This window comes from Brachionichthys hirsutus, chromosome 4, assembly GCF_040956055.1.
Source record: "Brachionichthys hirsutus isolate HB-005 chromosome 4, CSIRO-AGI_Bhir_v1, whole genome shotgun sequence".
Classification (NCBI taxonomy): Eukaryota; Metazoa; Chordata; class Actinopteri; order Lophiiformes; family Brachionichthyidae; genus Brachionichthys; species Brachionichthys hirsutus.
In genome coordinates, this window is record NC_090900.1 from 5,848,932 (window position 1) to 5,875,783 (window position 26,852).

Consider the following 26,852-nt stretch of genomic DNA (forward strand, 5'->3'; position numbering starts at 1 on the left):
TTTGGTGAAATTGTGTGGAGGATAGAAAAAACACGACATTTTGAGGTGGATTTGGCAGAGACGCAGAATAAATAAACGTTTCCACTTCCTTCAGCAGTGCGAGAAAGGACCATAAAAATAATTTCACCATTATCATGAAAAAAGCGATTGCCAAATTAAAATGACAAGGCCCCAGCATGGACAACTCATAATGTTCCACCACTATAAGAAAATATAAGAAACTGGGTCCACATGCAGATTATAACCTGTGTCTGGTCACTGTACTGTGATGGTTACATTGCACTGCCATCCGCCTGACACCATGCCAAAACAGAAAACATGAAATCTAGCAATATATGCATACATATTTAACTATTTTACTCATATTACAGCAAAAACAGACTACAAAAAGAGTACAATCAGTCAATATTAAGCAATTAAAAACATTGCAGCAGTTCTCAAATTGAATGCTCAGGCTTCCAGTATAGGCTTGAGTAGAAAATTAACAAGGGGCCAGAGACAACACATAGTAAACTGATCCACAGGGGTTTCAGATTGGCTTGGGGTGGGGGGGGGCACCACCAGGGGAGGGACTGGACACATTCCTTCTGGTTCGGGCCCTGGGACACACACAAGGAACATGGCCAAACCTCAGCGCTTGGAAAGCTAGTATCATCCTGAACTGATATAAATATTTTACTGACTAAAGTGTAAAATGGCAGCTTTTATTACCTTTTTTGATAACATAATATTACCAAAAATTACATTGAATGTCAAAGCTAATAAAGAATTAGCAATAACAGAAGGCTTTTTGTTCACAATGTATGTAAAATTCACAAAAATACAGATTGGTAGGGTAGCAGAGGAATTAAATGCAACTTCAGGGGTCAATAAGATGGCGTACGCAGGCTCAGCATGAACCTTATGAGTAAACAGCAAAAATACATTTAAATACACAAGAAAACCTCAGTCTCCAGCCCATTCTCTTAGCCACTGCTGACATTGCATCCTCTGCTCCTCGCTCTCCTCTGCAGCCCCCTGTTCCCTGCTTCTTCCATTCGTCTCCTTCCTCTTCCTCTCTCTGACCTCCTCTGCAATACGCCTCTCCTCCTTTACCCTACGCTCCAGCAGCGCGTTCACAGTTCCTCCCAGTGTTCGTAACGAGCGCTGCGGGAGCCACTTGGGATCCTCTGTGGGGAGAAAGGGGTCTCCAGCAAAGACGAGCAGGGGCTGGGGGTCCAGTGGAATGTGTAGGAGGTGAGCATGCAGCATCATGCGGTAGGGAGCATCGTCCACGCCCGAGCTGTAGGTGAAGTCTCCGACGATGGGGTGGCCTACTGCACCGCAGTGGACCCTCAACTGGTGGGTTCGTCCTGGGGGGCGGTGTGTGCGAGGGAAGAAAGATGTAAGGTCACGATGATCCACTTTCTTTTTTTTTTTTTTATATATAAATGCCATCGCTTGTCCTATAATAGTTTGTTTCTAAACAAGGTGGAAAAATAAAATCGCTCACAACAATGACAAAGAAGCAAATAAATGTCGTTACCAGTGAGGGGCTGCAAAAGCACCTTGGTGACAGGATCTCCATCATACAAGCCACGCTCCAATACCGTCAGCTCCGTTTTACTGGGCTTGGGCTTCTCACAGCCTGAAAAGAAGCAAAGCAGCAGGATAATTAACTTGTCTCCGTTTTCCACGAGTGAAAATAAATATCTAAGACTTTTTTATGACTAAAAAAGGCTTACTCCCTTAAAATTTTGAAACGTTACTTTTTCATTGTACTGTTTGCCTGTTAAAGATCATGCTGAACGTTGCTCAATGGGTGACATATGTCCATACGCCCTCAATAATATATATATATATATATATCACTTCCAAAGACAAACACAAACAAAGTCAAGACAGATTAGCGTACCTTCTGTCCCTTCAATGCACATCGTATGTGTCTTTCCTTCTGAAGAGTTCTTGCCAATGGAAAAGTCCAAAGTTTGTTCCTCTTCTTCCACCCAGCCACGCACCTGGGAAACAGGCTTCTTTGTTTAACACATTTCTGCTGTAGAAGGGGAAGAGCGCTATCGTAATAACTCTATCATGTGTGTGTGTGTGTGTGTCACTGAGATTGTGCTACGTACAAGTGCCAGGTAGGCCTTGGTCACACTTCGGTCCCTGAAGCAGCGGTTTGCCCGGCTGGCAGCAGCCTTGTTGAGGCTGACGCACAGCGCCCCGCTTGTGGAGAAATCCAGCTGATGGCAAAACCTTCACGCCGGTTGAAACACATGATAAAACTATTACTTTTCATCAGCACGGTGAATGCTGCGAACGAATAAACGATTACTGCGACTGACCTGAATCCATAGTAAGTGCTGGGGTCTGCTAGCTGAGGAAAGCGGTGCCGAAGCTGTGCCTGGACGGTAAGCTTCTCGTACCACATCTTGCTGTCAATGCGGATGTCCCAGTGCTTGTCGACCACAATGTAGTCATCGCTCCGGTGCAGAACACGCAGGCTGTCCAGGCTGGCAGGCACTGTGGTCATCGTGACACAACTCACAGAGGCCTGCAGAGACAATGCATTTAGGGATAACATTTATCACGACTCCCATCAGGCACAAGCGTGTCACAAAGACTGCTGTCCACATGACTGCTGTCATGTCTGGAGACAGGTGCGAGGTGGTCAGTGGAGAGACAAAGGTAGGAAACCCACAGCAAAAAAAAAAAAAAAACCACTGCTGGGCAGAAGAGAAGGGTCTCAGACAATAACAAATGGATATACAATCACTACTAAAAGGAAGAGAGGCTTGTCTTCCGGAAATGGCAAGGTGTAATGGAGGAGCGTCCCCATTAAAGGACACGGATACAGATGTCCGATTTAAGGTTGATTTATTCTGCTGTGGTCTGTAATAACACAATAACAAACATTATAGCTATCAACACAATTCAATAACTGCTGGAACAAAGGGCTGTATTTATCATTAGGATGTATAATATGGCTCATACGACGTAACTCGGCGACACTGTTAGCTAGCATGCCCGGCTAAACAAGCACACATCAGCACAGTAGCGTTCGACTTATAATGGCTAACAGCGTAATTAGACTAACCTTCTGGCGTGTACGCGCAGCGCTGAACTGAGGGAAACAGGGAATATCTGTAAAGACAGATTAATCACGATATATCGACATTCTACCGTCCTGAGAGGGAAACTATATTTCCAACTCCGACGCTTCACAGTTCACACGGAGAGATGGCGCATTCAAAGGCGTCGGAGAACTACGGTGCGTTCAGGAACATGGGATATGTGACAACTTACATCAGAAACGAACAATTGTCGGCTGAAACGCGTCTCAGCCGTCCAACACCAAACTAATAATATGGGCTTTCTAACAAATACACTTTTTATATAGTAGCTCAAAAGGCATGTAGTAACAAAAACACACTGGCTATTTTTGCATTTAATAAACATTATTACGTAGCAGCATTATTGACGATAAAGGCACCCTCTTCACATACAATGGCTACACGCTGACATCAGAAAATAAAAGTTGCTATTAAGTCAAAATTAAGACGAATGCTACAGTAATTAAGCAACGGATTAGTTCTGAAAATAATTGGTTTTGAGAAAACACCTGTCGGTGATGATGAATATTTATACTTCATTGCTTTCCATCTTCTTATTGGCTGACAGCACCTCTTAACAAAGCTGTTGTCACAGCATGGAATGTGTCATTGCCATATTAACCAAAAACAAATGCTGCCGGCTCTCAGGTCTGATTAATAAATGCAATACTCAAGCAGCATCATTTTACCATGGAAACCCCTCTTCGTGTGAAGTACTATGATCACTTGAAAGTGCTTCTGCTTCTGACGCGGTGTGGCGGACCTGAAGGTGAAATTCATCATCATGAATTGGGAGCCTGTGGTGGGGGAGTCCTGTGCTCCGGAAGCCTGGGGAGTTTTAAGTTAATGTTCGGCTCTTGACTTTCTTCCTTCCATCCTCCCTCTTTGCCTTTTCTCCCATCACATTTCTCCTTGTTCTGCCTGCACAGTTTCAGTGCTCTGGATATGAACATATCCAGGTCGAACAGCTTCTCTTTTTGTTTGACCAGGAGCGACTCCATTGAGTTCCCATTCATCGGTTGAGAAATAGAAGAACTGGGTGACAGGGCTTGAGATTCTCGGGGACAAAAAAGCGGCGACACCGTTTGAGGTGACTGAGGAGGAAGTGGAGAAAGGGGAGAGGAGGGGAAAAGTGAGGGAAGTGAACTGCAGGAAGACGTTACGGGTCTGTCTTCATCATATTCAACTGATGGTTGCTGCACAACCTCGGTGTAGTGGAAGACGGGAGTAGGGAGGTCAGTCGGCAAAAGAGGGAGAGGAGGAGAGAAGGTGAAGCAGGAAGGTGAACTTGGCTCCAAAGACTGACTGAGACTGGGAGAATGTAGTCGAGACTGAGTGCTCTCAACCCAGCGGGAGATCTCCTGAAATAAATCCCCCGTCTCCTGCATGTCAGCGTCCTCCTCCTCCATCTCTTCCATGTCCTGTACGCTGCAATCGATGGGCTCAGCAGTCACAGGGAGGAGGTTAGTGTTACGCTTCCAATGAGTAAGATCCAGGATGAGCTTAGGCTCCGAGTAGTGTTGAGGCTTGCCCTCCCTCCAGGCAATCTTATCCAGGTAGGAAGGGGAGCCCACTTTGTAGTCACAGGAACGGCCACAGTCCAGCTCCCCGTAAGCCCAACCACAGGCCCGCTCCAGAGAGGAGTGACAGTTCTCCAAGTAGCGTTCAGCCGAGCTGCTGTGGGAATATTTCCGTGGGTCGACCTATATGAGACGGATGGGAGGGGGGGGGGTGATACATTGAACAGCATTTATATTTATTACTGAATGTCATGTTAGATTGTAACAGCAATTTTACGTTGAAACCACGTAACGTTCAAAACTAGACAGCGAGGGCAAATGATTTTAATTTGTTTTCAGCATGGTATTCTGCTGTAATAGATAATAACAATAACCTGAGCCTCCTCTAGCAATGAGGTGGAGCTGGCTCGGGGGTCTCTCTGCACCTCCTCATCCTCCGTGGTGTCTCCCAGGTCAGAAGTATTGTGGCCGGGAGGCATGCAATGGCAACTGCCACCCGCCTGCTGGCAGGATGCATCTGTTGATAACCTGTTCCTGTACCTACAGGAAGGCAGAAAAGAACATTCATGTTATTATTCCTCTAGTACCCATATATCTAGTCTAGTATGCTTGTTCATAGTTGGAACTGTATGTATTTTTGGTGTATATTTTACATTTAGTTTTATTGATTACAGTAATACTGATCACGCTAGATCACAATAGGACGCACTACACGTATAACGCACAATAGATATTCCTCGACATGTTAAGCACAGATTGGATTTCAACGTACGCCCTCCCTCAAGGGAGGAGCGCAGCGGAACTATTAGAGGGAAGATCTGTGGAATTGTTTTTGTTCAGCTTCCTCATCAACTTGTCCCGGAATTGTATTTATAAAATGCTTAAACTTTTTGAAAGTCCTCATTATTGACCATACACCTCTGGCAGAGATAAAAGAACCAAAGAGAGTTAAGAAAACTCTTAACAAAACACGCAAAGAAACAATCAAAAAATACGTAAAGCTAGAAATCACAGGACAAATTAAAATCCCAGGTTCATACTCGTATGGCCGATCGCTTGGCAAGGCAATAACACTGGGAAGATATTTTCAAAAGTATTTAAATTAGTCTAAGAAGTTAAATCATTTTGGTTTCTCAGAATTATTGCATAAAGCACATTACGCATAAATGTTGGGTGCATGGATGGATGGATGGACGGATGATAACCGGGACAAACACACCTGTCCCAGTGGATGCTGGAGGCTTGACTGCTACTGAGGCTGTGCTCAGTAATAAGGCTGTCCTCCAGTTCATCTTCAATGCGGAAGGGATGGAACGAGGTGGGCTCATCATCTGGGCACGCGTACTCCTGGAGGAAAGGATGGGACAGCGCCGCTTCAGCTGTCAACCGATCCATGGGGTTAAAGGTCAAGATGCGCTCAAGGAAGTCCACAGCTGAGCGGAGGAGAAGGAATCACGGAGGGAGCAAAGAAGAGAAATAATGTGTGAGCCGTGAGTCTCATTCATCTCCTCGCCCTGTGTCAATGCTCACATTATTTGTGCTAATTCTTCTTTCAGCTACTCAGCCCCCCCCCCCCCCCCCCCCCCCGACTCACCCTGAGCTTCCACTTCAGGCAGCAATTCAGAAAAGGGCTTCTTTAGTCCCCATTCAGGGCTGACATATGAAGGCATCACCTGGGAAAAGATGGCAGTGGAGTTAAAATCCTGCAGAAACAGATCATTTGAAATTTTAATCCAAGGTGCACCGCTTATTTAATTGCAACTATAAAACAGTTTCTACTTGAAAGCAAAATTCAGGAAAGGTCCTTGTTGGACAGAACTATGTCTATGTTAAACCTTGTCTGCAGTGGAACAAGCTTGCTCCATTATAAAGCTGCAAAGCGTGACAGCATCCTGTTTCTTATTTTAACTGCCAGTTTGTAGACACGTGACAGCCATTGAGGTTCCACCTGCTTTAGGTCCCGTCTGTCCTCCTCTCTCAACACAGGCACAGTGTCAAGAATCAGCTGCATCTGCTCCAGCTCATGAGCTCCTGGGTGAAGGAAACCGACCAATCAGAAACAAGCAGACAGGAAACAAGAGAGCGTTATATCAATGTAAAAAGGAGTCCAATGAGAATCTAGCAGGAAGTGCCTGGAGATGTGAGCAGTTAAGTGATTAAAAAAAAGTAATACATTAAATAAAAAAGGAATGTAGGTGCCAGACTTCATGCATCTTCAGTTTTTCCTCCTTTCTATAATTATTGTTCTGTAAATTCACCCTCAACTAAACACTAATAGCAGAGTAAAGGCTGAGATTTCAGGGATACCGTTTTTCTGGTCAGATTCATAACAAAGATTGTATTCCATATCCCACAGCCTTCTAATATTACAAGACACTTATCCAATCTGCTATGACCCAATGCTAATACTCAATAATCATTGTTTGAGCAGGAATTAAATGCCATTGACCTTAACGCTGCCTTTTTAGCAGCTGACAGAGGAAAAACTACTGTAAACCTCATGATTGTGGGGTAACGAGAGATACAACTGGTTGAATCTGTCAGCTCAGGGCCGACCAGTGAGGCGGCATTTTCCCATGAATGGGATAGTTCAGATTTGCTCGGAAAAAGTCGCCCTCAAGCTGCTGGATTGCCAGTAGGTGGTGTTATAGCAGCAAATAACGACCCTGTGGAAATAAGCAAGCAAGTGGCTGTGGCAGACGCTTCCCCCCTTTGGTAATAAAAATGTGCTGTGCCGTGTAAACTCTGGCAGTTAAGTCAAAATGAAGGCAAGCGTCTTTACTCTGCTATTTGTGAAAAGTCTAGCTGGAAGCAACACCATTGGACCAGATGGCCCCATTGTGTTCATGGTGCCATTTCTCCTGTGGTGTAGAGGGGATGGTGGAGGTCAAATCAGCTTGTCAGGAGGAACTACGTCTGCTTCAGACAGCGAGAATATTTCCATCATCATTATTATTCTGGTCAGACAAAGAAGTAGCCTGCAGCGAGAGAATAAAGTATGTTTGGTGAAGGACACTGTGGAAAGAACAACTCCTTAGCGCTCCCTTAATGTCACCTTGAGATGAAGTCTTTGGCACCTTTTTTTTTACATCTCTGCTTAAATTATTTTTTAACAAGAGACCTAAAGATTCAAAAACTGATTTGATTGTGCAAATATATTTGAACAAAACCTGATGTCAATGTTCTTATTCGTTTAGGCTTTATAGGCAAATTGTAAATTGGTGTTGCATTAATCGAATCGCTTCAACACCAGCCTGGGCCATCAGGTCAGCAAAGTTCTTCTCCGGGACAAGCCGAAGGAGGAAGAAGAAGGTAAATTGTTGTACCATATAATACTATACTATAGTAATAGTAATATTACTATAATATTAATATAGTAATACTATAATATAATACAGAAATTAATAATGTGTGTATATATATGTGAGCTATTATAATGTTAATCCTTTAAAAAGTACTTTGAATGTATATATTTAGTTCACTAAATGTGACTGCACAGATACATTTAATTATTGCACCAAAAATGAGAAGCATAAATATAAATATTAAAAAGAAATAGCTGGAAGCACATCCAGAAAGATCTAGTACTTTTAGTCATGTTTCCACTGAATACCAATGGCTCAAATTTTGATTACACAAACACATTTTTGATCAACAATTCTGATCATTTCTGCAGGACGTCAAGGTTACGATGGCAGAGTTGTGTTGACCGCAAGAGGTTGAAAAAGAGTGGAAGTACCTGCAAATAGCATGCGTCCAGTCAGCATCTCAGCCAGTATGCAGCCAGCGGCCCACATGTCTATGGCCTTCGTGTAGTTATTGGGAAACAGGAGCAGACGGGGTGAACAATACCATTTAGTCACTAGACCCTCAGATAGATAGCCCTGGAGAGGGGGGGTGAGGGGGTGAGGGGGTGAGTGGGGTGGGGGGGGGGGGGGGGACAGACAGAGAAACAGCCCCATTTAAAGAACATCAGTATGACATACTGTAGATATATTACTGATGAGCATGCAACTCATTAGTTTATTGTTGCCATTCAGTCGTGTACTTGTGAGACTGTGTGCACGTATACAAGGTGTACAAATTACCACCGTTAATCACAGTCCAGATGCTGCTGGGGTGGAAGCACCCCACTGGGAATCTTAACATTTTAATTCATCTGAAAGAAGATTGGCGCTGGCTTCTGGATCCATTACCTGAAATGTTCACTAGTTACATCATGCCTTTGATGCTCTGCTGTTGTAACTACACGGAGTATGTCATCGCCCCCCCCCCCCCCCCCCCACATCTGCTTTTAACAGACTTACATTCACTGTGAATGTTGGTCTCAAGAATAGCACAAGTGCATGGATATGAGACACAAGCAGGCACATTTAAATGAAGGCAGGTGTGTTAATATAGATGGTAAAGAGGATCCTGCCTGTTGTTGCCTCCGTGTATATCAAACTATCTCCAACTCTGGTAATGGCTCCTTTGCAAACTTACAAAGTCTTGAAATATTTGTACTCACTGCATAATATTCCCTGACCAAAACATATTGACTTTTGCCCTGTCCAGCATACAAACACCTTGTCTTCTTACTGCCTTTAACTGCCTGTGCTTTTTGCTGATCATTCTGCTTCATAGCAAGCTCTTAATAGCCAGTGACTTTGAAGGGGATGGGGGGGGGGTAATATTTTTTATCAAAAGTAGAGGACAGAATATTACTATAATGGTTAATTATACAAACAGATTTGAACATTGCAGAAGAAGTGCATATTTAGCATTGAGCTTCACTTTGGAATCAGTTATTCGCAATTAAAAGAATGATTCCTCTCTTCCTTTTAGCCCCCCTTCTCTGTTTTGCTCTCCAAGGTGTCATCATCTCAAAATTTTTGCCCTGCATCCATTCTATTTATATCAATTCACCTCAGAGTTTCTGCGTCCACCTCAGCAGCTAATGTTTCCCTTTCCTCGTTTCTTCACACTTCACCTCTTTTATCACCTGTTTCATCCCTCCATCTCTTTCTCGAACAGCTAGTTCTGCTCTGCTTATCTTTTTACCTGTCTTTTCCCGTACTTCCTCCATTTTCTTTCTGCTTTCCTCCCCTTTTTGTCTTCTCTTTCCTTCATCCAGGTCATGAATTATTTCTGGGCACATCCAGCACTGCCTCAGTAGGTGACACTCACACATACGCATTTATAAATGCATCAAGTTTCTACTGGTGCAGACGGCAAACAACACCCCCCCCCCCCCCCCCCCCAACCCCATTTTTCATTCTCTCGCCTCTTAATCTTTGAGTCTGATTTCTCTCCAGAGCAAATGCTTGTCCTTGTATTCAGATGCGTACATCTCAACAGCTTGTCAAACAGCCTCATTGTGACGCACCGCAATCGTAACGTGTTGATGAAACTGTGACAACAACAACAACAAAAAGACTCGAACTTCAGTCTTGAAAGGAAGAGCACCAGAAAAGGGCAGATAAATAGTTCTATCATCAATCTATTTATCCATTTGTCTCTCTCATGGCACAGTTCAACCCGGAACATTGGGTTCGAACACAAATACTTTCTGTAGATACAGTGTGAGATAAAAGATATCCAAATACACAAACACATAGAATGGGGGACCGAGTAAGACGCTTGTAAACCTGACATCCTGCCTTGCCTTTATCACTTTTTTTTATGTTTCTCCTTTCCTTTTTCATTTCACACTTTTGACAATGATTTTTCTGCCTTTGTACTTTGCACCTCTCCTTCCTTCAACCCTCCATGTCTTGATATTTCTCATCCCCCCCCCCTTCTCAAAATGCACCCCTGTGTCTGCACCCAGCTGATCCATGTTCCCGTGTCCTGGACTGACAAAGATCGCCTTTCATAAGACCTCCTCTCCATGACCACGCACAAACACGCATATCCCTGCTCATAGGAACTCTTGGCAACGCCTCGAAATTTGCCGCACAAAAATCACTTTGAGCAATTGGCCAACTATTTGAGTACAGAAATACGCCAAACCAATAATATTCAAGCCACTACAATGAAAAAAAATCTAAGAGAGTACTTGTTCGTGTACCAGTATTTGAAGTCAGATTGCTATTTAGCGTGGAGAATGAAAATACGCCACATTGCATGCAAGTAAACACAAAGCCATTTCTCTCTGTCTCACCTTATGAGAATAGTGGGGGTCAACTATCCTGGCCAGTCCAAAGTCTCCGATTTTCAGCAGCAGTTGGTCTGTGTTGATGAAGATGTTGGCAGGCTTCAGATCTCGGTGCAGGACATTAGCAGAGTGGATGAACTTCAGTCCTCTCAGCAGCTGGTAGAACAACAGAGTGGCGTGTCCTGTTCGGGGGCAAAACGATATCAGCATGCAGCAGACTGCGTCGGTTCTCACGCTTGTAATTAAATAGCAGCTCAAAAACAGTCGATGCATTCAAGGAAATAAAAAACATTTACCCCTTTTTTGCCATTTTACTCCAGCTTGATTGGTTATGTGAGTCTCTCAAAAGCTTTGTGACTAAATCCAGTAAATTACACTGTAAAGTAGAAAAGCACTCAGAGAGCGCAGACCTCCGCCAAGCACCTCAGTCTCCCTATGTTGTGATTTACACCAAAAATAATATACCTACATTTGTGCTATCTATATTTTTAGAGTCCTTATCCATGAAAACAAACCTTGGATTCACATTCATTTCATTATTAGTCACACTTTCAGTAATGATGGATTCTTCTGGATCTAGATCTGTAGCTATTGGAGATACAACAAATCCGTTTGCCCATGACTAATTCAACAGTGTCTTGGTAAAAGCCAGCAAAAACAGAACCTCCTTTGTGGATAAGAGAGATATTATTGAAAGTGTCCAAAAACAAAATTGTTCTGTTATGAAAATGTACCCCGATTTCAACTGGATCTGTTGACTCAGGTATTAAAGATATAACTAGGGAATACAGGTCATCACATAGAACGGTAGAACCTGAAAATACTGATAAAGCACAGAGGATATTCTGGAATCAGGTCCAAAGATCTTTTCTGGATTATCACCACAATTTAATCAACTATTGCTGGTAAGATTTGCAACATTTCCTCATGAAGATCCATCCAGAACCTTTTGAGTTATCTTGCTATCTGACAGGCAGACAAACCAACGCAGGTGAGAACATATAACCTCCTCGGCGGAGGTAACAAAACCAGCAGCGCAGCAACAAAACAACGTCAACATGAAGCACCACACTGCAGTCAACTTGGGTTTTTTTTCTGTTAAAATTTAAGAAAATTCATGTTTCAGTACAAGGCTTAAGTTTTCTATTCCAGTTTTGCTTCCTGTACCTGTCTGTAATGGTCCGTGTTCCAGCAGCCGAGCCAGATCCATCTCCATGCACTCCTGGATGATGTACAGAGCACTGAGCTGAGTGGGGTCTCTGGTCAATGGGCGACCATACGGCGCCAACACCTCGTGAACCCTCACCACATTTTCGTGGTGCAGCCACCGGGTGATTTTGACCTCCCGTAGAGCATGTTTGACCGTCACAGCGTCACGCATCGCCAACTTTTTAATTGCAACACGTTGTCCGGTGCGCTGGTCCACAGCCGAGAGAACCAGGCCCGTAGCTCCAGTCCCAAGAGGCCGATGGTCGACGAAGTTAACACCCAGGTCAAAACCACGGAGGAAGAGTGGGGTGTCTTGTCTGGCCATGGTAACTCAATCTGGAGCTGTTCAGAACAGATGACAGAAGGATTCCTGCAGGGCCTCAAGCTTGATTAAAGGTGCTTTGTTGTTGTCTTATAACACATAATGATTGCTTAAAAAAGGCACCGTTGGAGCATCCACAATAAATAAAAAAAACATCAGTGATGACTTTCTACACCTCCAATGAACGCCGCGGCCCGCTGCAGGGAATGAGTTCATAATCTCTCAATGCCTTTTATTCACGCACACACAGAACGTCAGTGAGTCTTATTAATACAACCCAGGGCAGGGGTATCCATAGAAACAGCCCTCTGCGAGGCTGATCCTGCTCTTACTTGAGTAGATGCATCACGGGACAGCAGCGGGCGGAGAGTTGCGTTCCGTGGCGTTTGCTATAATCCTGATTGACCCTGCAGCCGAAGCCTCCGATAGCGAGGCAGGAGAAAATAAAAGATACTGGCTTGTGTGACTTATATCCAGTGAGACTCTATAAAGTCCTCCTCTTCTTCCATAATACAGCAGAGTCAGCCTGTCATGAAGATAAGTCCATTCACCGTGAGATTGGCAGTCAAAGCCTGGAAATGTGGTCCTCCCTGCATGTGAATGTATTTAATCTTCCTTGTTGCCTTCTCTTGAATGTAGGGCTGTCAGCATCAGGCCGTGGGTGCATCGCTGGAGACAGACTCACATCTGCTGCTGGAAGATAAAGATCAAGGTGTACACAGCAGCAGAGAGGGTGCATTAGTGACGACGAATGACAGAGGACCCCTAACCTACATCAGCAGGACAATGGGTTCAGAAAATTAATTCACCGACGCTTCATAATCTCGCAGCATGACACAGTTAACATTTCAGGATGGAAGCGATTATCACAGCCGTGGTTATTATTAATAGAACTGGATCGCTTTGCATCGTGTCATTCTGTCTAATTTGAAGTGAATACAGCCCCCCCCCACCCCCACCCCTGACATTTGACTCATATGTTCACCCCCCCAAGGTCTCACAGTGACAGAAAAACATCAAAAGATGAACTGTCTCGCAACACCCGATCCCATGCTTGCAAGAACTCAAGCCTGGGGGGGGGACAGCGGTGCTGGGTGGAGGTGCAGCGCTCAGCTAACTTATATATAATTCATAAGCACTGGAGATGGCGGTTTGTGTTCTCTGTGTGGGTTTCATCGTTTAATCCTGTACGGATATACATTAGAAGTTTCTGGGAGCGCTGCAGTGAAACACATTGATTGATCCACAGTGAACTTTCTAGGAAACATCACCCCAGGTTAAAGCTGCCCTTTAAGGTTAAGGGCAAAAGGTCGGTACGCAGGTGCGCTTCGACCCGTCGCAGCTCCACATCGCAGCTTTGGTTCAGACGGGAGAAGCTGCATCGATCATCGATCATCCTTCAGGCGGCTTTGCCTTTGTGTGTCTGACTCTGCGCTGACTCCATGCAGGAACGCCTCAGAAACAGCGGAACGTCAAACATAAAAAAAATAATCTCCAAAGAGAAAGAATAAATGTATTTACCTGAACACGAAGATCTGCGCGTCTTCTTTTGCATTCAAGAAGCTCGGCGTTATCATCTTATCATCTTATCTCGGCATCCGAGCGGTGCGCGATAACAAGAGGGCGAAGAAAGAACGCACGCAAAGATAACAGCAGCAGCATCCGCGCGCACGCAGCCACAGCCCGGCGCGCAGAAACAGATCCGGGGGGGGTATCCTTGGAGGCAAAGAAAGTAAAACACGATCGCATCCCTCTCTTGTGTGAAGGCGATCGGTGCTTCGGACGATCCTCCGGTGGAACGAGTCTGCGCCGGGGACGATCCGCCGACACGAGATCAGGCAGCGGTCGGTGGCTGCGGAGAGTCCGGTGTCCGCTCGCCCTGTCCGGGGACTGGGAGGGATCTGAGAGGAGATAACCCCGGTGCTGAAACACCGACCGCCAGACTCTCTCTCTCTCTCTCTCTCTCTCTCGCTCTCTGATTATAGGCACCCTTGTTTGATCAATTAAATCACTGATTACAAAAGACAGAAACCCTATGATGATATTCTAAGAAATATAATCCTCTCACAACCCCACCACTGCACGTTTTGAGTATTTAATTACTGCCTGATGTTTTTGCTTCTGCCCAAATCATAACTCCAGAAAGCTGAGAGAACTGATGCACCATTTATATACACCCTTGTGAAGATGGGAGCGGGTTTGCAATGTCTTCTAGCTGTGTTGCATAACAGTCTGTGGACTTATAAAAGGCCGTAGCCTGCATTGGTTAGTCGAGGTCTCTTTGGGTTCTGATGAGCATCTGCAGAGAGAGAGAATAAGCAGATCATAGTGAATGTGATAATGCATGCAGAGGTGCTATACGAGCTGGAGCAGAGATGCTGCAGGGATTCTGCAGAGATTCTATGGGTGTGATTCAGAAGTTGATATGAATCATTTGCCAAACATAAGAAGCTAGATGTGTTATCCAAGGTCTCGTTGTGATCACAGACTGAGCAGTTCAAAAGTGTATCTTCAATCACAGATCCTTCCCACGTCGTATGAGAAAAACATTACAGAAAGTAAAAGGCTCTACGGACCAGAATAAAGTCTTCATGATGAAGAGCAGGTTATTTCATCAGTACTTCAAATCAAATAGCAGCTGGAGGTAAAGGAAAGGTCATTGGCCATTGGTGGCTTTCCAAAGATCCCTGGTCACTGCTAAAAATGGTAAACACAGAAACAGAGAAAATACAAGCGGAAAAAGAAAATAACAGGAACCAGGAAGAGGAGGAGGAGCAGTCATTTTCTTTAAAGGCTCAAAGTGGTGAAGATGAAACGTTTTAACTGGATTACATGGATAATAGATGATACTGTGACAGTGCAGCTGCTCTTTTTATTCTTTGTTCTCTGCGTCTGTTTCTGCCCCCTCTAATTAGCACTGATAGCATCTGATAGCATGGAGACGTAACAGTGTCAGTGGTGGATGGTTATTTACAGACACACACACACACACACACAAACACAGTCAGCACCACCTGCTCCTGGTCTTGACGATGAATATTATCATTTACTCATCTGACCTGAGAAGAAAGGTGAATGGGAAGAACTCCAGACGTTGGCAGTGAACCGGTTCCTTTTAGTTTGTGTTGTGGTTTCTTAAATGGGAGAGAAGTCCTTCATCCAACAGATAAACGGATGTCAACGCAACAAAACAAATCCAGAAAAAGCATTTATTATTAGAAACTTCAAGCAAGACTTGAAGGAATTAACCGAACTAGAGTTCTGGGAACTTTGCACAGACACACAGAAACTCTCGGGTCTCTCGTCGATCTACAACAAGCTGGCAGAAGCAGTGTTTTGTGTGTGTGTGTGTGTGTGTGTGTGTGTGTCGACCTCGGGTTACCTTCCTCCCAAACATCCTCGTCTAAGTAGGAAAATAAATAAATAAATTAGAGGTCTGGCTGACGTTTCCGTGTGCCAACATCTGGATTAATCGGTTTGTTTGCTGTTCATTTGTGCTGAATGAGGCGATCGCCTAAAGAGGAGACGGGAGGGGGGGGGGGGTCATCTGCAGGTGTGCAAAGGTTACATAAGCGGAGAGCAAATGCTGCAACAAATCATGTGCATGAGCGGCTAATTCCAGTGGATACACTCCCAAATGTTTACCTTTAAGGTAGCAGAATATGAGCACAAGAAGGAAGATGCAGCCTAATGATATTACAAAAGCAATCAGGAGGACAACTAAGTTCGTAAGTTTAGGTTTTATGTATACAGTAATGTTTTTCATAAGAATTAAAGTTAAATACCAGCATTCAAAACTGGAAGGCTGGGGTTTGAAAGAAGGTGGCAAAAAGGAGGCAACAGTGACGTCACCAGACACATGACAATGAGACATGCCCCCCCCCCCCCCCCCCCCCAAAGCCGATCAAATATAGCTTTAGTTAAATCTCACATTGAAGTTTTGTAAAAACTCATCGACTCCACCGTGGATTTATGATTCAATTATTTCAATTACAGCCATTTCATGGAAAAATTAAATGAAACAAAATATAAAACTTTATCAGGAATGAATATTTATACCATGGAATTTGGAAACCTCTTGAGAACAGTCAAAGCTAATTCCCAAAGCCACAAGTAAAGCAATGTTTGAAAAGTGCACTCCTGAAACTCGTCCCGTATATCTATACACATGTAATGTAATATAAATATATTACACCCCGCTAAATGTGGGTTTGATCCCGTCGCCGCCACAACTGCAACTTCAAACTTTAGACTGCTCTCCGACACCACTCGCTGGATGCTCTCGGTACTGCACCTTAACGACGTCATAGCCGCGAGTGTTACAAAGCACGATACAATGTTGCAGTTCGCAGCAAACGCTAATGGATACCTTGACATGCAAAATGTGAGAGATGAGTTTTGAATGTATTATCAATGTAAGCAGGAAAAAAATTCAACATTTTAATAAAACCGATTGCTGAAAATGGGTGATAGTTCTGCAGCCTTATCAACAGGTGACCGATCATGTACTGTATCAGCACTGAAAGTAAGGCCCTTGGATCTCTAAGGGTTAAGTATGAAGAGGACTCTATGTATGGCAGTGAGGCTCTCTTTATCAACAGTCAGGAGGTGCGAGATAAGCAGGGTGTGACACATTCCACGTGATGCTCTGAATATAAACTCTGCAACATCCCTCAGCTGAAACTTCTACTACTGTTCTTTCGGCTTGTCCCCCCCCCCCCCCCCGTCTCTAAGCCGTCCATCATGGCTGGCCTCACCACTGTCTGCAGACCTTCCCCTTCATCCTCGCTGACTCTCCCATCACAGAGCACACCTGATGCTTTCCTCCAGCCTGCCTGCACACGATTCTTCACCTCCTTTCCACATTCTCTCCATCACTCTGCACCGTTGACCCGAGGTACCTGAAGTCCTCTACCTTCTTTACGTCTAATCCTTCAGCTGAAAAGCATCCCATTTCGGGCACGGATAAAACATAAAATAAAAAAAACAATAATGTGACAAATGCACCAAACTACTCAGAAATATTCATTTATTTAATTTAGAAACAACAACCCAAGTCAAACCACGTAGACATCTTCAACAGTTCACTGATCATGTTTACCTCTATGCATACCTAACCCAGAGATCAAAATAGTATCCTCATGTTCAATCACAAAAAGCTTAAAATAAAGTTTGAAGCCCTTTCTTATTAAAGCATATTCCAAAGATAATTGCCTTTAAAAGAATATCTACATGACGTAGCAGAGTGAGAAGCCCGGAGAAGAGTCTTCTACCAAGTCAACACGTGTGTCCTTCAGGGTGATGGCAGCTGTGCTTGGGTTTTAGCATAAGCTAAAAGATGCTTTAAAGGAAAAAAAAAAAAGTCTCAGAAAAACAAAGTCTAACATTCTCTTTGAATTAATTTCAAAACTACAAAGGACGCCCGTAAAAGAGAACATAACATTTGAGCTAGACAATCAATAGAGATATAATCGATCATATACATGTCCACAAAGAGGAAAACAGTCAATACCCCCAAAAATGTACGCGCTAGTGTGTTCCTCTGCATCCTGTGTATGTGTGCGTGTGCTTTTTGTGCCATCAGATAAAACTGGATGCCTCTGTGCCCCCGCTGAGTAAGTGACCGGCTGCATGTCAGGCAAAACGAGGAGATGATGCGGGCTTAGGCGTAAAGTTGCTGGTAGCCGTCCCTCCGGTTGCCGTTCCTACAGGCGATCACGCACACGCTCAGCATTCCGAAGAACTGAAAGATGAAGGCCAGGCGCAACTTTGTTAAATCCATTGTTGAAACTTTGCATGTTCACAGGACAAACGTAGGAACATTACATCACGAGGCCGTTATTGCACGATATCTAACGAGGCCAATCAGGAGTGCCCTTCCATTCGAATGCGCAGGCGAGTGAGTGCTCCATTGAATGATGTTCCCCGTCATCACACAAGATCATTTTTACCTTGATGATGGCAAAACCCAGAACGACCAGCATGGCATAAGTCAACACGTGCTGGAACAGGTCGTTCAGCTTGGGCTCACAACCCTGCAAAGTGAGAAGGAAAGCAGAGGGAGTGGCGTGCGCTGTGCGTCGACGTTTGGAAATACATAGGGGCGTCCTGCTCGACCTACCTGCAGATTCAGCAGACCCGGTTGGGCCAGGCTGCCGGTGCACTGGGAGGCGGTGCCGTTTTTACAGCAGGACAGAGGGACCATGTTGTTGTGGCTGGCAAACCAGTTAGTGCTGTACCAGCTGCTGAAATTTCCAACGCCGCAGCACCGCAACTGTGTGGAGGCAAAGAGAAAAAGAAATACAAGTTCACACAAGACTCGAGGCGCTCCGGAATACGCGCGAGGCTGCGAGAAGAATAAATAACAGCCGAATAGAACCACCGTATCGTCGGACGATGATGATGACGAGTGAGCCACGGTGAAGAGGATATTCAGTGAGGTGTGACATTACGTCTACTTCACTCACGCTCTGCGTCGTTTGAATCGATGCCATCGCCCATCGCTTTATTTTCTACTTCAATGTGTTTGAACATTTTGGGTGAAGGCAATGACTGTTAATGTAAGATTTATTTTTGAAGACTCTCAGAATGTTTTACAAAATACCTCGACATCAGGGCAGGCAAAAAAACCCAAAACAATAGGATTGATCGTCTACTCAATAATCACTTGTCCAAATCTGAGGCAGTAAAAACTGACTGAAGAGAAGAAGAGAGGGAAATGAAAGTCAGCAGGAGAGGCATGAAAGTTATTTGTGTCCAGCAACACCGACCTCAGTCTGAAGGTAGTCCACAGCTTTGGACTCGGTGTTCTGTCCGTCATACTTGATAAAGGTTGCATTCATCGAACGCTCCAGGTCGTCACTCATCTAAACAGAAGGACATACAAGAGAGGCAGCCATGTGACGCGGCGCAGCAGCAAGCATTGCGAGAACGTTCCCGGGACTCACCTTGCCTCGGTAGATGAAGCTGAATACCAGAGCCGTCACTTCAGCCACAAAGATCCCCATGATGATCAGGAAGAACTTGGTGAGGAAAGTGAGTGAGAGAATTGAGTGCAAAGACTAAAGAGAAAACAGAACTACACACACACACACACACACACACACACACGCACACACAGAGAAACTCACAAAGCAAAGGCCGACTTTGGACTCCCGGATTGTGGCACAGCATCCCACCAGGCCGATGATGAACATCACCACGCTGATGCCGATGATGATCGCCGCCGGGACCAGGCTGTACCGGTCCTGAACAAAGCTGTTGAAGTTGTCATAGCTCTTGATCACGTAGGCCCCGACGTAGGCCAGTGCAGCGCCTGCAGCCTGCAGGCAGGGAGGGAGGGAGGAGAAAACGTCGATGGGTCACATGTCACAACGCTGACGAACAACCGACACGACTGCAGTCAGTGTTTCACCTTTGTGTTTAGCAAGGGGAAAGAAACCCCACGAGAATTTTACACAAATGTTTGGTTAAAACTAAATCTATAAAAGAGGAGAGTCCTGCTGAAGTGCTCATCTGTGAAGCCCCCCCCCCCCCCCTCTGAAGCAATGTGCTAGGTACAGCGCTAAGAGCTAAAATAAGGCATGCTCTCCTGTGTTAGACAATTTCTGCTCTAACTATTCAGATCTGTGGCCAAAGAGTCAAAAATAAAAAGATATTCACCTTTTATAAAATCCTCATAAGGAAAACTGTACAAAAAACAAACCCTCTGACACAAATGGAGGGCACCTGTGTTTATCTCGTGTAGTTCAAAGCATCATATCGTGTATTTAAAGTCCAAACAAGGTACCAGGAAAGAGCCGTTTTTAGTCCTTCGTTGATGAATACCGTTACTAGCTTTGCCGGATCATTTGTTCCTGTCCTGCAACGACACGTTTTATTCCAGCCTTAAAACCAAAATGTCAAGATGGAGAAACGGAAGCGGATCATGTCTGATAACACAAAGAAATAAGGTTGTTTTTGTTCACAATTGTGGTTTCATGTGACAAACACAAGCTGTAAAGGTCACCGTTAGTACTTTGTATTTCGTCATATCATCGGGTCTCTAAGAGTCACGCAAAGCAAGCCCACCAATCACAAGACCAGTGGGGGGGGGGGGGGGGGGGTCTGCAGTGCAGTCCTAGTGACCCTTCTTTGATCCAGTACAAAAAATAAAAAAGCACAGTCCCACAACTCGGTCCCAAAGAAAACGGGGAGCCGAAAGTATTGATTAAATGATCAGTAGCTGTCCCGTCTTCCCTTTGACCGACTTCCTGTCAAATCAAGATGATGAAAATACAGAATAACGAAAAAGAAAAAAAAACATTTGCCATTCTAAAATCGATGTAATTCAAACAATCTAAAACGAAAAGGATTTTACTGACAAATTAGGCTGTTTGTGGAAAACCCCGCTTTTCTATAAAAGTGGAATATCAAGAATCTGAGTATAGGAAACCCCAATCGACTGAATTAGTAGCAAATAGAGGAAGCACCAATTCTCACAACAGTCTGAACATTTGCCATTTTGAGTTTTACTTCCTCTGCAATGCTAAGTTATAGATTCTTTGTTCTTATGAAAGCCTGCGTTTTTGTCTGAGGCCAAACAATCACTGCTCTTCCACATCAGCCGCATGACTCACTATCGTTAATCACTGCAGTCACGGGATGCACCCCCGCCCGCTGCTTCATCTTTTTTTTCAAGAAACTCTGATCTTGTGCCTAAAAAGCAGCACCAAGAGGCCCGTTAACGTTTAGACCGGTACGATGGAATGCAAGAAACCTCTGAGGCGATGCCGAGGGCGAGTTCAGTGGGCCCCAGCAGGAGACATGCACTGCTGAATATTTGAACAGGTTTTCAAACTCGCTTAAAACTGGGAGAAAGTGTTCATATTGCTCCAAACAACATTCACCTTGGAGACCTTTGATTTTCCCCTTACAGTTGTTTCAAAATCAGATGTTGAGAAGACCACCGGTAATACGTTCTCACAGAGAAATCACAAATTCATCCAATAAAACAAGACTCCTCCAATTTAAAGGCTGAATGTATCCACATAGAAAATCCGGAAACTTAAAAAACTTGAAATAAATACTTGTGTGTTTGTAGGAAGGCCAGACAGACAAAAACAAAAAACAACAACATCAGGCTAATTCAACTAATCTCACAATAATGATGACAAATGGGGACATCCCCTCGCCAGACCTCACAGAATACAACCGCCATTTAATCACTGAATCGGACAAATTTATGTGGATGGTCGCTGATAGTTTAATGAGATCTCAGCTGTGGGATCATGTTTCAGTGTAGCTTTCTGTTTTTACCAGTGGAACTCCGGATATGGAAGCTTTTCATTACACGGTATTAATATGTTGCCTGCAGCTGCCCAGTCAGAAAAACACACATTACATGGCAAGTGGCCTGAGGAATGGGACCGTGACCTCTGGAGGTCAGAGGAGGGGGAATCAACAATTCCCAGAAATGTGTCACACTTTTCGTACTAAAAAAAACAACAAAAAAAACACGCACGTCTGCGTGGGTTCTGGGCTATTCAGGCCGAGTTAACGTCTCTTGGATGAAACGCCTTCAATAAACGTTGAAGTTGATTCCTTTTATTTATTTAATTTTTTTACTCTTCTTGATCAACCGCGCAGATTGGAGCCGCGTGAACGCGCACTAGAAATAAGGAAGTCCATGTTACACATGGCGGATTGATCTGTTTAATCGAGTCGGTGCCGAGTTCTACCTCAAAGAGCGACAAAAAAAGGCGTCACAGCGGATCCAATCAGCCGCAGCTGGAGAGAAACAAACAAACAAACAAACAAACAAACTCACCCAGAACACCAAGCTGAGGAAGAGGAGGATGGTCTTGGACGTTACGATCCCGCAGTCCATGTTGACGGAAGGGCTGAACGGAGTTGCTGCGGCTCGGCCTTTATGTCGCGTCTATGTTTCTCCGAAGCTGCGCTCTGCGTCACAAGTGTGTCCAATCTGTTCTGGTGCGCTGACTCAGACCACGTGGTCACATGCTTTGAAGGGCGAGGGGGGGGGGGGGGGCAATACGTCACACACACCAGGAAGTCGAATACAAAACGAGTCCAGGATTCGGGTGGCCTCAACCTTATTCTTACTCTCCTTGTTTTGGGGAATGTGATGATCCAGAAGAGATCCTGGACTCTGAGAGTTTGACATTGTTGCTTGAAATAGGACTGAAACGATTAATCCTTCATCAAAATGGTTGGCTGCTAATTATAATCGTACTCACGTTCATAATTATGAGCAACAAGGTGCTACCCACCGTGCTGTCCCACTTTAAGAATAATCTTTAAAAGGGACAGCAATAATAAGTATTTTATTAGAAATGTTTTGCAGTGCAGAACAATTTAATCAACGCACATTTATAAATCATTTTTCTTTTCATGGTTAAAACAGGTTTTCATTTTTCATTGCCATTCCACATTTTGCCCTCACGAGGGCAGCACTGGTTCACTCTGTGCTTTGTGTCCTTTTGTAATTTTAAAGCCTGTTTCAAAGACAATGACAAGAAACCACTTGACAGATCACATTCCTCTTCCTCTCAGGTATTTGTTTTTCTTACACTTGCTGCCTTTCTTCCTCTCCGGCATACTCTTCTTCTATTCCACGTATTTCCTCATAGCGCCAGCCCTGCCTTTTGTCCATTTGTCATCCGACTATCTTCTGTCTGAAAATTGATCTCCATTTCTTTGGAATCCCCTAGACTGACAAGTTTCCATGTGTTGGTTGGCCCTGCTCTGATCCAGTTCTTTATTCCTGTAAGTCATGGGTGGGGTTAAAATATAACATTTTAACTTTGAAAACCCAATTTACGGATTCAGAAATGAGTTAAAAATGCACTTAAACTCCAATTCACTTTTACTTTTCATGTTTGGTGCATAAAGATACCAAGAACAATTTATGAACTGATGACGATCCGGATCACCGTGTAGATGTGTAAATCTAATTTAGAAGAGAATGAGCTGCTTGGCGAAGGTCTGCGCTCTCAAAGTGCTTTTCTCGTGATACGTATAAAAGTTCTCATAACCAAATATTCAAACACTGAATAATGATCTGTAAAATAATGGGCGACGACTCATTCAGATATTCTGCGGACATGCTTCGTGATTGCAAATGTGCAAAATAAACAACATTATATAATACTTATTTTATCTTATGTGCTGTTAGTTCCCTTTTATTAGAGGTAGACATAACAATCGCAAGTAGGTCTCAAGTAAAAAAATGAGGAACAACAATGAGGAACAACAATGCAGATCTGAAATAGAAAGCAGGATGACGACCTGCCCAACAAGATCGGTCATGTGAGCGAACTAGAGGAGGCGCAACCTGGGTTGAACAGTATATTAGTTTGTCATATCTTAATGACAGAACAATCATGAAGGCAGCAGTGAGTCTCCTGGTTCTCTTTGTTCTTCGCTCTTTCCCTCTCAGCCACTCCACCAACGGGCTCCGGCAATGTCAAACCTCCACCAACTTAGCACTGGAAGTGTTGCCCGGCGGAGGCTGGGACAACCTCAGGAACATGGATGCGGGTCGAGTGATGAACTTTAGCTATTTCCAGTGCCGAACCACCGAGGACAACATGTACCTCATCCCAGATGAGGTATTTGTCATTGCGCGCAAGGAGACAGGACTGGAGACAAATTCAGAGATAATTAGTTCCTGGTTAGAACAGAAAAGCTCCACATCGCACACCATTAATGCGGACCTGTCCTTCCTCTCGCTGCTGAATGGTAAATTTTCTACAGAGAACCAGAGGATGAAGACCCATCAGGTCAAAGACTCTTCAGTTACCAGCAGAGTGCAAGTGAGTTTTTAATTATTTTATTTTAAATAGTTTGGATGAATAAAATAAAAAGTTCATAAATCTGTTTTGATATGCAATCTGAAATATTTCGCTATTTTGCTTTGGATTACTTAAAAATGTTAAGTGGCTATAAGCATTTTACCGGATATGGCGAACAGTAAGCATCACTTTTCTATCAGGAGTTCCTGAAGCAAACGAGTAAAATAAATTAAACATAATTGAACCGAATTAAGTATTGCAGATGCTAATAAAAGTCATGTTATCTTTTTCTCTCAAAGGTTCGTAACTTAATCTACACAGTTAAAGTCAATCCAGATTTCTCTCTGGACGCGCGCTTTGTTCAACAAGCAAAAGAGATAGCGGATGCAATTGTTAACAACCAAACAAAGAATGCAGAATATCTCTCAGAGAAGATGGTTTTGGACTACGGAACCCATGTCATCACCAGTGTTGATGCCGGGGCTACTTTGGTGCAAGAAGACTATCTCAGTTCCTCATACGTGTCAGAGAATCAAAGCTCCGCCATTAAAGCAGAAGCAGGCCTCAACTTTTTTGACAAACTCAAGTTTGACATAAGTGGCCAGGCGACTCAGACGAGCTCATCTCTTCAAGCCTATCAGTCCAACATTCAGTACTCTCTTGTCCAAAGCCATGGTAGCACCCCTTTCTATCCTGGAATCACTCTGAAGAACTGGCAGGAAAGCATCAGGAACAACCTGGTTGCTATTGATCGGTCAGGTTTTCCTCTACATTACTTTATAAATGCCAATACCTTTCCTGATTTGCCACAGCCTACAGTTGGAAAAGTGGCTCTTGAGGTGAGTGAGGCCATAGGGCGATACTATAAGATCAACACGAGGCCTGGATGTGTTGATGTAAACTCCAAGAACTTCAACTTCCAAGCTAACTTTAATGATGAATCCTGTGAGGGGGCATCTGCAAACCTTAGTTTTGGTGGTATCTACCAAGAATGCGTTAAACTCACTACAGATGCAGATCCACTATGCGATGCCCTCACACATAAAAACCCTGCAACCGGTGAGCTCTCTTGTCATTCGCCATACTCTCCAACTTTACTGAGATCAGAGACCAGACAGGAGGGTTACAGTTCATACGATTGTTATGACCAAAGCTATCGTTGTGGAGTTTTGCATATTTCACATTGCCACCGTCAAGTGTGTCAAGACAACTTCCATGTCCGATCTGCTCGCGTCAACACCTACTGGTGCTCTGTAACCACAGAGAGCCCACAAAACTCAGGGTATTTGTTTGGAGGCATATACAGCCCTTCTCTTTTGAACCCCATCACCAATGCCAAAAGCTGCCCCCCAAATTTTATTCCATTGAAATTTCTGTCAGATGGCCAAGTGATCTGTGTGAGCGACGACTACGAAGCTGGTACCAAATACGCTGTAAAATTTGGAGGCCTCTTCAGTTGCGAGTCAAGCAACCCGCTGGCTGGGTCCCAACATCGCTGCCCTCCCGAGTTCAGTCAGCATCTCGCATCAGTGAGTGATGGGTGCGAAATTCTTTACTGTGTCCAATCCGGAGTGTTCACAGGTGGACAGCTACTCCCAGTCAATCTGCCTCCTTTCACGATTCCTCCACTTGTCAGCACGCAATATATGAACACAGTAATGGTGACAAGTGAAGGAGGAAAAAACTGGATCAGAGCAGGGCCAACCAACACATGGAAACTCGTCGGTCTAGAGGATTCCAAAGAAATGGAGAGCAATTTTCCGATGGAAGATAGTCGGATGACAAATGGACAAAAGACAGGGCTGGCAATTGGAGTGATGTGCATGGTGGCGGTGCTGGTCATTGTAGCAGTGCTTGTGGTGAAGAAGAGGAGGAGGCTTTTTGGGTTTCGGAGAAACGCGGGCTATGAGGAAATAAGTGGAATGGAAGAAGAGTATGCCAGAGAGGAGGAAAGGCAGCAAGTGTAAGAAAAACAAATACCTGAGAGGAAGAGGAATGTGATCTGTCAAGTGGTTTCTTGTCATTGTCTTTAAAGCAGGCTTTAAAATTACAAATGGACACAAAGCACAAAGAGCCGCAGTGAACCAGTGCTGTCCTCGTGAGGCCAATATGTGGAATGTCAATGAAAAAAGAATTAACCATGAAAAGAAAAATGATTTATAAATGTGTGTTGATTAAATTGTTCTGCACTGCAAAACACCTCTAATAAAATACTCCTAATTATTTACGGCTTTTTCTTTAAGTAGGACAGCACGGTGGCACAGTGGGTAGCACCTTGCTGCTCCTAATTATGAACGCAAGTACGATTTTGATGAAGGATTAATAGATTCAGTCCTTTTTCAAGCAACAATGTCAAACCTTTGCTGGTCTAGATGATTACATTTAAGGACCTGTTGCTATAGATAATTAAAACAGTGAGTTTGGGACTGTTGTGGAAATTGTGGAAAATCATGAGCATTTCTAATATTTATTTTTGGATAACGAATAGACTAACCCATTAATTGCTAAAATATCAGACAAATTAGTTGACTGTAAAAATAATGAGTTGATGACCCGAATGTGGAGCCTTTGACCTGCTCCTCCGGTTGGGAGGAGATGGTTAGCATTATCCAAAGATAAAATAGATCAATAAATAGAACTTAATGGAAAATCAGAATTTTCAATAATATGTTTTGCAAATGCTCGAAATAAGGTTTCCAAAAAATTTGATGGTGTCATTGCATTTGGCAGCTCTGAGTAAAGCGACATCATCTTGGTGACATCATCGCCAGAGTT

General features: G+C 44.0%; 4 protein-coding genes across 4 annotated transcripts; 1 reads left to right on the forward strand and 3 right to left on the reverse strand.

Annotated features, from left to right (window-relative positions):
- Positions 1 to 341: 341 nt before the first annotated feature.
- Positions 342 to 2,719, reverse strand: rpusd1 (RNA pseudouridine synthase domain containing 1). The gene is made up of 5 exons (XM_068760634.1): positions 2,325 to 2,719; positions 2,112 to 2,235; positions 1,895 to 1,997; positions 1,526 to 1,627; positions 342 to 1,352 (listed from the first exon to the last, which is right to left on the reverse strand). Exons 1-5 carry the CDS (start codon positions 2,561 to 2,563, stop codon positions 946 to 948), a joined length of 975 nt encoding a protein of 324 aa, XP_068616735.1. The 5' UTR covers positions 2,564 to 2,719; the 3' UTR covers positions 342 to 945.
- Positions 2,720 to 2,839: 120 nt separating this feature from the next.
- On the reverse strand, positions 2,840 to 12,285 carry mapk4 (mitogen-activated protein kinase 4). The gene is made up of 8 exons (XM_068760633.1): positions 11,919 to 12,285; positions 10,758 to 10,933; positions 8,352 to 8,496; positions 6,561 to 6,643; positions 6,207 to 6,285; positions 5,832 to 6,045; positions 4,987 to 5,152; positions 2,840 to 4,795 (listed from the first exon to the last, which is right to left on the reverse strand). Exons 1-8 carry the CDS (start codon positions 12,283 to 12,285, stop codon positions 3,875 to 3,877), a joined length of 2,151 nt encoding a protein of 716 aa, XP_068616734.1. The 3' UTR covers positions 2,840 to 3,874.
- A 5,009-nt stretch (positions 12,286 to 17,294) lies between these two features.
- On the reverse strand, positions 17,295 to 22,272 carry tspan36 (tetraspanin 36). Its single transcript, XM_068760635.1, has 7 exons — positions 22,091 to 22,272; positions 19,413 to 19,604; positions 19,230 to 19,304; positions 19,053 to 19,148; positions 18,404 to 18,556; positions 18,234 to 18,317; positions 17,295 to 18,025 (listed from the first exon to the last, which is right to left on the reverse strand). The coding sequence occupies exons 1-7, from the start codon at positions 22,148 to 22,150 to the stop codon at positions 17,945 to 17,947; spliced, it is 741 nt and encodes a 246-aa protein (XP_068616736.1). The 5' UTR covers positions 22,151 to 22,272; the 3' UTR covers positions 17,295 to 17,944.
- Positions 22,273 to 23,666: 1,394 nt separating this feature from the next.
- mpeg1.1 (macrophage expressed 1, tandem duplicate 1) lies at positions 23,667 to 26,289 on the forward strand. Its single transcript, XM_068738489.1, has 2 exons — positions 23,667 to 24,098; positions 24,377 to 26,289. Exons 1-2 carry the CDS (start codon positions 23,667 to 23,669, stop codon positions 26,042 to 26,044), a joined length of 2,100 nt encoding a protein of 699 aa, XP_068594590.1. The 3' UTR covers positions 26,045 to 26,289.
- The last annotated feature ends 563 nt before the right edge of the window (positions 26,290 to 26,852 follow it).

Bases quoted from the DNA above. Each gene is read 5' to 3' on its own strand.
- tspan36 (XM_068760635.1), bottom strand. From the start codon at position 22,150: ATGGACTGCGGGATCGTAACGTCCAAGACCATCCTCCTCTTCCTCAGC. The intron at 19,149-19,229 runs GTGAGTCCCGGG...CCTTCTGTTTAG, and splicing joins GCTTCATCTACCGAGGCAAG to ATGAGTGACGACCTGGAGCG. The intron at 18,318-18,403 runs GTAGGTCGAGCA...CTCACTTTGCAG, and splicing joins CGGGTCTGCTGAATCTGCAG to GGTTGTGAGCCCAAGCTGAA.
- rpusd1 (XM_068760634.1), bottom strand. From the start codon at position 2,563: ATGTTATCCCTAAATGCATTGTCTCTGCAGGCCTCTGTGAGTTGTGTC. The intron at 1,628-1,894 runs GTACGCTAATCT...GCTTCTTTTCAG, and splicing joins GTGCATTGAAGGGACAGAAG to GCTGTGAGAAGCCCAAGCCC. The intron at 1,353-1,525 runs GTAACGACATTT...ACCGCCCCCCAG, and splicing joins GCTTTTGCAGCCCCTCACTG to GACGAACCCACCAGTTGAGG.
- mpeg1.1 (XM_068738489.1), top strand. From the start codon at position 23,667: ATGAAGGCAGCAGTGAGTCTCCTGGTTCTCTTTGTTCTTCGCTCTTTC. The intron at 24,099-24,376 runs GTGAGTTTTTAA...TTTCTCTCAAAG, and splicing joins CAGTTACCAGCAGAGTGCAA to GTTCGTAACTTAATCTACAC.
- mapk4 (XM_068760633.1), bottom strand. From the start codon at position 12,285: ATGGCCAGACAAGACACCCCACTCTTCCTCCGTGGTTTTGACCTGGGT. The intron at 6,046-6,206 runs GTGAGTCGGGGG...TCCTCCGCTCAG, and splicing joins GCCTGAAGTGGAAGCTCAGG to CTGTGGACTTCCTTGAGCGC. The intron at 4,796-4,986 runs GTTATTGTTATT...CGTCTCATATAG, and splicing joins CATTGCTAGAGGAGGCTCAG to GTCGACCCACGGAAATATTC.